Genomic DNA, 15,197 nt, shown 5'->3' with positions numbered 1-15,197 from the left:
TATATTTCTCTGTTAAGTTTGGTATATTATTATTCACTACATAGATCACATCAGTAGTAGATAGGTTTGCCACAGAAATTAAACTGTATTGCCCTGAATGGATCGAGGGAAACCACAGTAGAATCTTAAATCGGAGCACATCTTAATATACACAATAATTATAAAAAAGACTAAAATCGTAATGATAGGGGTTGAACCCATGTTAATTCATAAAATTAATAAATATATAAAATAATATTACAGCAACTACCTGAAGATATTAAATTAATAAAATAATTACAGAAAAGTTTTTTTTAAATTGAATGAAAATTATTTGTTAAATGAAAATGCAAAAAATTATGGATTTTTTAAAATTATTTAGAACTCATTGATAGAGTTTAATTGATTCCATAAGATAAAATTACTTTTAATAAATTAGTTGGAAAATCCATCAGATGGGCTTATAAGTGATTACAAAAGAAGCATAAATAATTGTATTTCATACAGCTGCAAAATTATTTTGTTAAGTTATGTCAAAATAGTTTTATTGTGTGATTTTGTAAATGAACTTTTTTTATGAAACTAATTGCATTTAGGTGTTTGTTTATAAACAATACTGAACTATTTCCTGATTTTTGATATCCAAAAATTAGACAAATATTTTTTTTTTTTCTACTATAATCCATAACCAGTACAGCTGACAATATTAAAAAAAGTATTATTGTAATACATATGTACATGTGCATGCAATACGTGTTGCTTTTAATTGAATAATTATCAAATTTAACAATCACGTTTTGTTTAGTAGTGAGGTAATGTTTATATATAATAATAAAAGTAATTGACTATGTAGAATGTTAAAACCCTGTTTACTAATGTTATCTTATTACCAGTTTATATTACTTTTTTCACTGTACATGCCTTGTGAACTAAAACGCATTCCACAGTAAGAAAAGATAAGATACAACTTGCATAACTATTTAGTAAATCATTTTAATGTTAGTGTGATATGGTTTTTTGATGATAAAAGATAATAATGGTTCATATAATTCATTCAACTCTCTATACGCTTCTTTATTTGTTTATCATAGTACCGTAAGCATAATAATTCAAGTTAAATATATTAGAATAATTACTTTTTAGCAAATTACTGGAATATTTAATAGTATATTATATTAATACTTTCAATTATGAAAGTCAAGTCATGACTTCTATGAGTATAGAATGTTGAGGTTGACTCGCTATAAATTTTAAATATCCTAACCAGGAACTGAACTCAGAACCAGTAGTGTATCAGGTGAACATGATTGTCTCATGGAAGTCAAATAACTTTACATTATTAAGCAAACAAATTAAAAATTTTAAAACCTTAAAAAATAAAAAGTTAGAAAAATGTAACAAATATTGATAGCTTTTTTTTTAGAAGATACATTTTTAAATAGAAATATTACCTCATTCTGTTTACAAAATTTTCTTTGTTTTTCTACCTTTTAAAGTATATGTTTTGTTTAAAAGATTTTTATTTTTATTTAAATTTTTTTTGCTTACAATTGTAACTTTTAATTTTAAACAAACAACCCTGAACTCGTGTTTTGAAACTTGTTTAAAATTTGTATTATATAAATTGGATGCAAATTTTAAGAAATCGAAAAACAGTATACTAAAATATTAATTTAAACCGGTAGTCGAGTTGTATGCAAATGAACATATAAAGAGACAAATTTATTGATATGTAAATAAAATTTTTGTTTTATAGTATATGTTGAATGCTGTAACAAAAAAGGTAAACAGTTTGATATGAAACTATAGTTGGTTCTGTTCTTAGAGAATGGTATAGCCTCACCAAATACTGGTTTCCATTTGTCCCCAAAAATAGGAAGGCTTAATCGTCTTCCAGATTAACCAGCATCCATGCAACGCTTAATAAGGATTGAGGAGTGGAATGATTTTCACCGTTTTCTTCAGCGAGCCAAATATAATGTTGTATATTACCATACCAAACTCACTGAAATGTTTAAGTGATATGAATCCCTACAGGGGAGTTATACCCATTGTCTGCATTCAGTTGGGAAATTATTTTGACCCGTTAACTGCAGAATATACATTATGCAAGTGGTTTTACATTGAGGCAGACTACATGCAAAGTCAGGTCTTGGTTGTTTTAATAACTTGGAAAGGTAATTGCATTTTCAATTAAACAATGTGCTTGTTAGCAAGCCTATCTACATTGAGCAACTATAGAATTTTCAGCTGTTGGATATCTATCTACTCTCTCACGGATAACTAACAGGTCAGCATATAGGAAATGTGTTGACTAAAACACTGCATATATAATTGTTTAATGTATATCTTTTATATATGCTGTGTGAAAATAACTGAATTTTTATGTAATAATGACAGTGGCTAAACGAATTTCAACAAAATTATTTTATTTTTTTGAAGCCAACATTTTGTGGATAATTATTCAACCTATCACAATGTTGACAACTGCAACATCAGTAGCAGTAAATTATTATTTTAATAGACTAGTTCAATTAAATTTCAGTTGCTAATATATTGGATATCGTATATTGCAATTTATATTATTTAGCCGCGTCTTTGCATGAGTTTGACCAGTCATCATGTATGTACTTTTTATTTAACTTTTGACATTAAATATATATTTTTTTTTATGAAAGTATAAATATTAGTAATGGAAGAAACAATATGAGCTCATTAAGTGCAAAAACTTAAATCGGTATTGAGTCAACTCTTAATAGTGTTAATAGTTTTCTTATACACATGTTTCCATATTAATTTTGTATATGCTAACTAAACACCAAATTCTATATCTTCTATAGACACTTGAAAAACAAATTAATATACAGGTGTCCCACAAAAAAACTGAGAAACTTTCAGGATATGTTCTACTGGTGAAAATAATGAAAAAACGTTCATATAAACATAGGCCTGGAAACCCTTTGTTTTTAAGTTATAGCTAGCGAAAGACTTTGCTAAAACAAATTGTCCCAGAATTTTGTCATAGATAATGCTTACAAGCATTAATGTGAAGAAATCTATGTTGGAAACCAGTTTCCATTGCCTTTGCAGGTTTTGTTGCTAAATCTTCCACATTTATTAATCATTTAACAAGGCTATTGTACTACAAACTTAAAGAAAAATTGTCTTTCGACACTGAATTTTGTGTTTTACATTGGATATCTTAAAAACTACTGGAGTTCTTGGACCTGTTTTAACCCATTTCCCAGCTCAATCCTTAATTTGGATCCTAAAAATTACAGTAGGGCTTCTTTTTTTTAAAAGAGCTGAAATCCATGCGAAATCTTTCGCTAGCCGTATTTAATTATTAAATATGCCATTATTTAATTTTTACCTAACATATATTCAAAAGGATTGGTGTTATTCTCAATGAACCTATTAGAAAGCCTAGAAGCTTTGAGTAAGTATACTTCATTAATAGATATGTGGTCCAATTGTAGATGTTCTTTCCTCAAAATATATTTATCTAGCTGAATGCAAATATCTGATGATGAAAGCTATAGCAGAAACAACTTTGCGGTAAAAAAAAATTCAAGCAGTTTTGTAAATTGTATTTACCATGCGTCTAGCAGTATAAAAATATCAACAGAAAGTAATAAAAACTCATTTTTTTGCTTACACTAATTAGTATTTCCCCTACAAATATAAACTGTAGAGTTTAGTTTAATGATTTATAATTATATGTGTCATGATTCCTTCAAGGTAGTTAACCAAGTTGTGAATTACTAGACCCAGCATCCAGTATGAATAGAAAATAATCTTTTTAATTTACCTGTGATCAGGAACATTACAATGAATGTGGAAACAATTTTTTAACTTTTTATGGTTATTTTTGCTATACTGAATACGGGTAATATTAAATAGGGAACTGATTTGGAAAGAGTTTGTCTAAAATCATTTGTTTTCATACATACGTTAGTACTTCAAAATTATTTTAAACAATCTTTTAGACTACAAAAACAAAATTTCAAGTCTGCAGTGAGAAATTAGCCAATGCATGGACATCTCTTGTATTGTTTAGTAAGTAGATTAGAACAATATTAATTCCAAAATCAACTTCTCCATTTTCCATTAAATTGCTGACATCATTTCAAGAACAGAAGGCCGATTTTGATAAATCAGAAACTAGAAAAAATGTTGGATGTTTAGAATATTAAAACTCACTCCATACATCTCAACTCAGTCCTACATCATATTGTAAATTAGAAAAATTAAAGCATATAAATCAATAGTAAAAGATTAAAAGATAATAAATAGTAAAAGACTTGAAGATCAGAACAAGTATAAAAATGATGCTATTTCAGTTTTAAAGAGGTAAATGAGAATTTAAAAAAAATTTTTAACAATAAGAAAAAATGGGATTGTAAAAATGTAGTCTGATCCAAATCATTAACAATACCACAATGTGGCAAATAAAACAGGCAATTTGAGATTTCAGCAGTGGTGGCTTGTAGCTAAAATTAGTGGGGGTGCTGTTGCAGAAACTTTTTTCTGGGCCTTTTAAAGACCATGGTTAAAGTTTTCTGTAAAGTAAAGAACCGAAAAAAATGAATCAAATAAAATAGCTGAAAGCAGGATAATAATTTAATTCTACACTTTATCACATTCAAGAATATGGTACACTGCTTTTTACAACATTGTGCTTAAACACCATATTCAGTTTAACTGAATAAATAATAAAATGTCAATGCATTTATTATTTCTTAGCATTAAACCTAATAAAATGTCTGCTTAAAAAACACTATAGTCCAATGGTGCTTAATTTAAATTTCTATGTATGCAGAAACAAATACATAATCAGTTTTTGCTAATTACCTTTTCTTTTCCTCTTCCAGCATGTTTTTAGACAGATTTGACAATCAAAGAACCCTTGCTTTGCATCATCTGATCACTACTGAAAAAACAACTAAACCACTTTCATATTCCTTCCATCAACTAAACTATAAAAGGGATTGAACAAGGAATATTCCACATACACACATTGAGTAAAAAAACTACCTTCCACTGGCATGCCAGGGTCGGCACTACAGGAGCAACAGTGCTCTTTCTCCCTCGTGTGCATGCATACAACAGCCAAACACCATGCTGCTGGAACTGTGAAGAACACGGTTCTATACAAAGAGTTTTGTATCTTTTTCATAAACTGGGGGATGGCTACTGATATTAAGCTTAAGGATTATATATTATATAAGTATAAAGAGAAAAGGACTCGTTATATTAAATGTTATTGATAATATCAAGTGGAAATAGGGGTTGCTGCAGTTCCATAGTGCTCATATGCAAGCCGCCACTGGATTTAACCAACAATTTTTTTCTTTAAATTAGTTAAGTGTTATGTATTAAGACCTAAATTAATTATTAATCTGTAAATTTTAAAAGAAGGTCACTAAGAAATTTAATCCTCACAATTTTAATACTTGTAGAAAGATAAAATAACATGGATAATAGATTCTAAATTAATAATAACAATTTAATTTGAAATTAAGACCAAAAGAATGAATTTTAATGACAGATTAATGTAAACAAATATTACTTTTGGTTACAGTGTATGATTTATTCTTTAACAGTTTTTGTTTCGAACCTGTAACATTTTAATTTTGTGTAGAAAAGCAACTAACTACCTGATTAAGAGTGAATAAAAATAAGTCTACTGTAATTTGATTGGAGAAAAAATTTAATTTCCCGTTCTCAACTGTTTTTGGTCTATATCTTCGCTATGAATTAATCAAGCCTGTCAACTGTGAATTAGACTCATGAAAGAGTAAAAGCAAACATAACAATATATATTAACTAACAAAAATATAACCAGATTTGAATTCAAGGAATGTTGTTAATTTAGCTTTGCATGTACATTAGTAAGATATATATTGTCTTTGTTGTGTGTTACGCTTGCTTTTCCATGTGGGAACTTGATAGCTACAAGTCCTGCTGGACCAGTACTGTAACTCTATTAGTTCCTCAATGCTGTCATCCAGCTACCACTAGGTTGTTCAATACTAATTAACTACACAACTTGGTTAGTAATGTACGCAACGAATGTTACTACTCCCATTATGTGAAAAAGAGATGCAGCTCCCTGAAGGCCCGAAATCGAGAAAGCTGGACAACTGATTTCCAGAATAGAGAAATTTGTTAATCTGTACAGTATTACAAAATCTTTTATAATTTTAAAAATAACTTTAGTGGATTTTTAAAAACATCCAAATAAACTTTATAGTTTAGTAATTGTTTAATAAATAATTACATTCATGCTTTTTTTTATTTGGGTCATCATGAAATTAAATCCTGAAATAAACTTCTGCATGCACATGAAAATGACATTATGTAAAGCTAACAAGGAATAGAAATTTATCTGTTAAAATTTATGTAACTGAAGTTGATCAAACAGCAACACCAAAAAAAATAATTTCATTGGGACTAAATTTAAAAACAAAAGCAAGGGGGACAAAGCTGTGCGAAATTCTACTGTATTATATAGGGGTTATAACAATTTAATTTAAATTGCAAACTGGTTTTCAGATGATTTTTTTTTTTTAATTTTTATTCTTTTCAGGAATAAATTTTAAAATCAAAATACAATTCTTATAGAAGCAGGACATTGTTCTGTTAAGTTTTATTAAATTTAAGAAAATCATCCACTGATTCAATATCTACAGAATTGTAGAAACAAAGTTTGATTTCTACTAAAGACCATTTAAGGAATCTGAGATTCAAAAAATCTGAAATTATACTTTTACCACAACAAACTATCTACTTTATGTATAAGAAAGTAAAAATTATATCATTGGTCTGACTTTTTCAAGGATAATGAATAATAAAATAAACAAACAGGTATCACTGTTGCTTAAATTATCCATTATTTTTTTTGCTGAAAATGTAAATAAAATTAAGTAATATATCTTTTTATAATAAAAAGTATATGTAATATTTGTTGCATATGAAAAAAGCTGCACAGGATTTAAATCCAGTACCTTCTAGATAAAGATGAAAATGTTACCCCTTTGCCACAGAGATTTGAAATTAAAGGAACAATATTTTTAATTTGAACACTGAACTTATTAGTGTACTTTAGAATTTTTGGAGTTCAATTTATTCCAATCATGTGGTATTCAGTTTAGAATTAGTCTGCCTAATGCTGGGTGAGACTAATATCTTCATACATTAGGACTTTTTGTGAAATTATAGCCCTGCTTGGTGATTTATTTATTTAAATTGATTTGGCATCAATTTAAAAAATTTCATTTACTCATTCACTAATAAAAAAAAGCTATTCATCAACTTTGCTTAATATTATCAGAATGATCCATCGCTGAAAAATGTGACCATCCTTAATATAATAATAGGACCTCGTGTTGTGCATATCCAAATATCTGTCAAGAAACGTTTTAGGAAAATGGTTGTATTTCAATTTCAAAAATAAAATAATGTAGGCTAATTCTCTGGTGGGCATACTTTGGATAAATGGTTTACAGTTCAGTAGAGTACTTGTTTTATTGAATTTTATTATTACTTATTGAACAGATGCTTACTGTTTCAAGAATGGCTTTACAATTTTTTAGGATGACTTATATTTTATGTCAGATTGTCTGCAACTGTTTGATTATAGTATTTAACTTTTATAACAAATACTTACACATTGTTTGAGCATTTCAGGAATTCTCATAAGCGGCTTCTCATACCTGATCTCCCAAGGGGCTGTACTGAACATCCTCTGGGTAGAGTTGTTTGACTCTTATGCCTGCTATTCCTTCTTGCTAGAAGATTGTCCTTTCTTTTTTCCTTATCTAAATCTTTTTCCAGTTTGGTAATAATGATTAATCTGATTGTTCACCTGTATATAACAAAAGTAAGTTTTTCCCAATTTTTGGTTTTTTAGATATATATTTGCCTGTGTGAGGTTTATTCTAAGATTCCAGGATTTTACAAGATTTCCATTGTGATTTGGTAGGAGGAAAGCTGCTTTTAACCAACCCTGGGGGTCTCACCTCTCCACTGCCTGTATAGTGATTTTAATGACTGAAGTGTCAATTATGCTAAGCCAGCCCTCCAAATGTGAGAGCAAGATGAAATTTAAAGGCCATATCATTAGACCATAGTGATCATTAAGCAAATTTCAATATATTTATACATGTACTGATTAAAAAAAACTCCCAAGTAAAAAATAAACGTGATTTAACTCTTCCTAAACAGAATAAAGAAGAAATAATTTCTATTTCATTTTACCATTTCAAAGAAATGCATGGTACAATATGTGACCTTACAATACTATACCAGCTAATTTCTTAGTGACTTATTGATTATATTTTTCATTTATCAAAGTACAAACTCTATTCCTGTAATTTAATTAGGTTACAGTGAATAATTAATTCTTACCCAAATAGAACTTATTTTATTATATCGACATGATCTTTATCAGTTTAAAGTTTTTACTTTTCATAAACTTTGAAATATAGAGTGAATAAGTATGTTAACACCCAAAAAATGTTATAATGACTATAAAGTCATTCAGTAAAAAAAACATCTTATCAATATTAAACTTTAAACGCTGATGAAAGTGATGAAAACTTTGTCACTATCTTCACTATTTATTGGTAATGTGCAGTATTATTTTCATTTTTTATGGTATTAAATATGCACTGACTAAGTAAATAATAAAAACTTTTTTTAAAATTAAATTATTAAATTCAATTTAATAGGTTTAAAAAATATCAATAACAATTTTTATTAATTTTAGAAAATCCTTTCAAGAAGACAGTGATTATTCTGAAGACAATTCTCTTATTAAAGAAAATGGAATATTGAAAGTATATGTATGTGGATGTTGTATAAATAATGGGAAAAATACTGCCCGAGCAGGAGTTGCTGTATGGTTTAATCATAAGCATCCATAGTAAGTAACAATGAAAAATTTCATAAGGTATTATTTAAATCTGATTAAGCACAAAACTATAGAGATGAATTTTTCATAAACAGCATGTGGGGTAGAAAGAAAGGGTGTAGGCAGGTTGAAGTAAATATCATAACGGACACATTTTTCCAAAAAACATATGACTCATTTGCTGTTTACCAGTAAATCTTACAACAATGTAGATAAGTTTATGAAAGAATAGGTTGGTTTTTTATCACTTTACATGTAAACTTTTTTTTTATGATTAATTCACCATATAAGCTTGAAGTTTGTGCATGGGAATATGAAATGGAATTTTTTGAAGTGTATGAAAAATGCCGTGTCTGACCAGAATTTGATCCTGGAATCTCCAGATGAAAGCCCAAGACCCTACTAACCTGCCACAGAGATCAGTGAAACATTTTAAACAAATTATAACTTATTCAAATTAGACTAAGTATAACAAAATAAAATCATTTCAAATGAAATCATGTATGGATTCCTGCTAGTATGATGGCAGTGGGATGCCAATTTTCCAGAGTACACCTACACTTAATTTCAGTATTTTTTTTTTTTTTTTTTTAATAACTGAATCACTTTTATATTATTACATACAATTTTATAGTATAATAAGATACTTATATATTTAAAGTACTTTAATCAACAGAGGATGGACTCCAATGTTTAATATTCTCTACTTTTTTTTTTGGTATATACTTGCTCATAAATAGTCTACTCATACCAAAACAAGCATATGACACAGAGATGATTATATCAGAAATAAGTAAAAAAATCTTTGTGTAACTATTGTGCTGTATTATTTAATACTGTTAGGTTTTAACACTTCTGTTAAATTTTAACTTCCTGTTACATTTTTTCTATTATAAAGTGTTTATTTTCTTAGTGTATGAAATTGTTCTTAATTTTTTAATATTTTTGTATGACTGCTACAGTTTGTTTTACTGCTAAAATTTTAATTTAAATTATATCCACCCTGATGTGACTAAAAAGCTACACATACAGGCAGAATATTGGAGGTAGGTGCATTCTTAGGAAAATTCATCTGCACTTAATAACATTTAATTAAAATCGAATATAAAACTTGTTAACTATTTATTTTTAATGATCTCTAAATTGCTTAAATATTTTTAAAATGTATCTTGATTTAGATCTGACCTGGAACGTTTTTTCCCTTTTGTCTAACAATTTGTTTTAGTTGTTCTGTAGCAAGTTCCCACCATAAAATGTGATTGATCAGGTGAGTCTGTTATAAATTAGAATGATGAAGTTAAAATGAGATAAAGAAAGGTATAGAAATATCTATATGTATAAATTCTCTTACCACCCTAACCTGGATTAATGGATTAGTGAAATCATTATTTTGTTAAAAGTTTTTCATTTAATGCTTTTTTCATTAAGTACTTTTGTAGAGATTTCTGTATTAGAAGAGATGTATGTTCTCTTTCTGTCAAAGTAAAATGAACTGTCTTGTTACTGACTGTTACAATCTGTTAAACAGTAATGAATCTATTATTTTGGTACCATGTTTGAATTTAACAAAAAATATAAGTTAAATATTCCTGAATAGTTTAAATTAAATGTATTGTTTTGTTAAGCCAATCATTACAATTAAATTTTACTTGTTATTATTATGTTTTTATTTTTATGAGTTTTTCATGTTAAGGGATTTAAATTTGTTGCTACTGATTTTTAATAATATGTTTTCTACAATTAAAATATGTGTTTATTTTCCCTAATTTTTCCAAGTTATTTACTGATATAATGATGGGAAGTTCACAGATTATGATGGGAAGTTGTTGTTCCTAAATCACTTCTAACAAAGAAAGAAGATGGACCTAAAACAAGTCAATTATAAATTTTTATTTTCTGTGACAAAATAAAATAATTCTAACATAACAATGGTAAAAAATTTAAAGTAATTTTGCAAACTGCTTTTTAAAAAGAAACTAATGTAATTTGTTTTTTATTTTTAAATTTATTTCAGTAATGTATTCAAACCAGTTTCTGGAAGAGCGACAAATATTAATGCAGAATTAGAAGCATCAATATTAGGAATAGAAACAGCTTTAAAACATGGTAATAACATAATTGTTATAAATTAAACTTTTATTCTTTAAGCAATTACTTTTTTTCCCACATTTTATTTATTTTTTCTTTCTGAAATAAAAGAATGGTATTTTCTTTGCCACATTCAGTTCTCTTTCATCTAACACGTAAGTCAACAGACTGTACAGCAATTTTTTATATACCAACCACTTTGTTTAAAAATAAATTAAATGATTTCCTTTTTACTAAATAATATTGCACTGCTGGTACGTTTTTAAATAATAACTTCTAATTTGATCCAAATTCGGAATCTGAATATTTTTCAACAAAGTGAATACTGTACTTTGTTTAATATGCGCTTAAATTTATATTCAGTTACTTAGCAATTAATGGCTTTAAAATTTCTATCTTATTATGCATCAATTTTATTTATTAATTTGCATAATTACATCACAGAAATAATTTATTTGTAGTCATATGGATACCTACTTTTCTATTATATATATTCCTGTATTCTGTAATGCTGCTCCGATGAAGACTTTTTCACGGTTTCCCTGATTCTTCCAGGCTGTTGGTGCAACAGTTGCTAAAAACCAAATCTATCATTTGCATTTGATATCAAGCACAGATCCAGAAAATTTTTCAGGTTGGCATAAGAACTTTTTCAAGGAGCTGGTGTCTGTGGGTGGGTGAATGGGTGCTCCCAAATTTATGCCTATTTTAGATATTTCTTTTAATTCTTAATTTTATTTATTTATATTTTATATTTAATTATTTTTTTTATTTTGTGTACACTGCAGCAATACAAAATGTTGACTAAATTTTTAATACAAACAACAATTTATGCATCCTACATAATTATGTATCATTCAGTTACACTTATAGAGATGTTTTAAAAAAGAGAACAAAGAACATAATTAACAGCAATTTATAAATATTACATATCAAATGCAACTAAATAACTTAATTAATTACATTCTACTTTTACAGATTCTTTTTAAAATAAAAAAGGTAAAAATAGAAAAGATATTATGTATTTTTTTTACTGGATATATACTACATACTACATATATGTATCTCAAAAAATGAATGAGTGCCACAAGAATGTAATTTATCACTCATTTACTCCAGTTTTTTGTTCAACTTGTTATACAATTTTTCGCTTTCAGAAACATAAGTTAAATTTTAAATCGCAAATATCCAATCAATTTCAAATTGATTCTGATTGAAACATTGTTAATGTGTTGGCAAAAGATGTATATTATCAATATACAAACAATATAAAATGGGTTCAAACATGTGCACATCATTCAGTTCAGGCCTGATTCAGTTATATTCTATAACTTTTTGATGTTTTCAATCTAATGAGGCCTTGAAGCTATTTACAGATTTTTAGAAATTTTTCACTTTTTCTTTAAACACTGTATCATTTAGGTATAAAAATAGAGCCACAATTAAAAGAGTTAAGTTATAAAAAACTTACACACCACTATTACATATAGTAAAACATCCATCAAAACAATTTTTAAAAAAAATCTGCTGGACCTTAGGTGAACTGTTAGAATGCGAAGAGAAAATAATTACTTTAGGCTCTTGAAAATTAGGTTCAAATATGATTCTTTTCAGTGAAAACATCAACTTTTTTAGTTGAATTAATTAATTTTTTATTCAGTAAAGTTTAATAATCGAAGTGTTCGACTTTCTTCAGTGTTAACATATGAGGCTAGCTGACGATATTGTTAGAAAACTTGTATTTTGATTATTTCTTAAATTTTTGTTCAATTGAGGAAACTACACATTTTAATTCAAATATTTAAAAAAAAAAAAAACATAGGTTGGGTATGTTTCTGCATAGTACTGTATATATATATATATATATATATATATATATATATAAATAATTTGTAGAGTTGAATATTCAATAATATATATTATTATTATTCCAATTGATAAATTTTTATTTTTTGGACCACCCTAGTATACATTACAGGATAGAATAGTACAAAATATATAAATATTTATAATATTTATTTGTTACCATAATGTAACGGTTTGTTAGCATGGCTCATACTTGGTTTATAATAAATAATATTGTGCAGTGTTATAATGCACATTGGACCAAAAGCTAATTTGACGTTACAATTGTTAATGTACTAAAGTAAAAAACTATTGATAATTTTTAAATATTATTTTATTAAAATCAATCGCTACTCACAAATGCACTTAAGAAAACTTATGGAGAAGTATGCGCTTCAATGTCATGACAGTAAAATGATATAAAGACAGAAATGTGCAGGTATATTTTTTATGACCAAAGCTCAACGTGTGGGCATGCCGTGACCTGCTCAATCTCAAAATCTGCGACGAGCTTTGCAGATCACAGCATGCCCGCACATTGAGCTTTGTTCATAACATATATACTATAAAAAGTTTCTTATTTCAAGGGCAGATGTTCGACACATGACTTTTTCTTATAATTTAAAAGGATTTTTTAATGATTAGCTTTCTTTCTAAACTTTGTAATTCAATCTTTGATTGATTACTGCACATCTGATAACCATACAAACTACTATAAAAAAATCATACCATATGTATAAAACTTATACAAAAAAATGTTGAAGAACTATCAATAATAAAAATTAATTTCTGAGAAAAATGTATTGATTTCATGAAGGAAGAGAGAAAGAGCCATGCTTAGGGTTTAAGATTACTTGTCTACTGACCTATAGTATTATGCATGTAGAACTTGCTGTTCCCAGGGTGCTGGGATTTAAGGTTTCCTGTTTATGGTGTTGAACTTGTAGAACTTGCTGTCCCCAGGGGTGCTTAGTGTTTAAGATTTCTGGTCTATTATTTTCAGCACATGTATATTATTTTTGGGAGGCCATTATCCCAATGAATCCTGCCCAGATCTGTCCTTGGATATATACACTAATGAATTAAGCTATATTCAACATAAACCAATAAAGTATTTAAAATTTTAAAAACCTTACATTTGTATCTTTAGTTTTCTTCTTTTTTTCAGATGCAAGATATCATTCTTTCCTTTTGCAGTTGTTGAATAATTTAGATTGCTTTCTAAAATAGAACTGTTAAACTTCAATCTTACTGATCAAATTAAACAGACTTTATGTTTTTTTTAAATTATTTTATGAATATTTGAATTTGATTGCTTATTTTTAATTGCATTGTTATAAAAAATAGCAATTTTTCAATCTTTTGTTAAATGTGACGAAATATTTTTCTGTACTTAATTTTTATGTAGATTACAAACCTGTAAATATTGTTTTTCAGCTTCCCGTAATTTAAAAAATTTATGTATAAAAGATGTAGTGAATTAATGTAATGTAATTTAATGGTATCACGTATTTATATTTGTAATTGCATTAAAACTTCTTGCAAGAATGAGAGCATTCTAAAACACTGCTTTTTCTTTTAAAAAGGCTCAAATGTTATTGCTTACTACATTGTGATTTAGAAAGAAGCACAGATGTGAATGCAAGCGATACTTTATTAGGGAGTTATTGCATTCCATAGTTGAATTACACATACATTCATTCCATAGTATGAAGTGATAATGTTTTCTATGATATCCTGATAAATTTGTGTTTTACTATGAGAAAATGTTTGCATGTGCCCTTAAATGCACGTTAATATTTATTAGTACACAATTAAAAAATTCATCTTTGACTTGCAGTTCCATTATTTCTATGAAAAACCCTCTTTTAATTTTCATTCACTTACATTTTGAAATTTCTGCATAGCTGATATTTTTAAATGAAAAATTATACTGCCAATGCTGACAATCTGAAGATAATTTAAATTTTTTTGTTATCATCACTGTTAATACTGGATTGATAGGACAATCCAGTACTAATACTGGATTGTTAGGGGTATAATGATACATTGCCTTATATCATTCTGATATTCAAAGTATTTTTACATAAAGATTTGAAAAATTAGTTGGAAAACTTAGGCTTAAAAGAATCTTAAGATTTCAGAAAATCTTAACTCTAACTTGGTAGCAGTTCAAAGTCATTCTGTTCAGTATTTTTCTTATTTTTATCAAGATTCATGTTATTCATACCAGGATTTCTTTTGATTAACATTTTCATTCAAGTTCTGGCCCATCCATGTTTAAAAAAAACACTATGAAATAAAGTAGACTTTTACGTTTCCAATTCCTTTTTAAAAATTTCAATTTTTTGAAGTCTGTGATGAATTA

At 27.4% G+C, this 15,197-nt stretch overlaps 1 protein-coding gene across 2 annotated transcripts in view; it reads left to right on the top strand.

Annotated features, from left to right (window-relative positions):
* Positions 1-893: 893 nt before the first annotated feature.
* The window catches only part of LOC142325828 (ribonuclease H1-like), a 40,587-nt gene continuing 26,283 nt past the window's right edge, over positions 894-15,197 (top strand). The window contains exons 1-3 of one of the 2 annotated variants that reach the window (XM_075367852.1): positions 894-1,074; positions 8,753-8,908; positions 10,911-11,002. In XM_075367852.1, coding sequence (XP_075223967.1) covers positions 1,016-1,074; positions 8,753-8,908; positions 10,911-11,002 — 307 coding nt within the window. In that variant the 5' untranslated portion in view covers positions 894-1,015. The remainder of the gene's footprint in view (positions 1,075-8,752; positions 8,909-10,910; positions 11,003-15,197) is intronic. The other variant, XM_075367853.1, reaches the window with a different exon arrangement.

This window comes from Lycorma delicatula, chromosome 5 (assembly GCF_047948215.1).
Source record: "Lycorma delicatula isolate Av1 chromosome 5, ASM4794821v1, whole genome shotgun sequence".
NCBI classification, from domain to species: Eukaryota; Metazoa; Arthropoda; class Insecta; order Hemiptera; family Fulgoridae; genus Lycorma; species Lycorma delicatula.
This window is presented reverse-complemented; position numbering and strand designations above follow the sequence as displayed.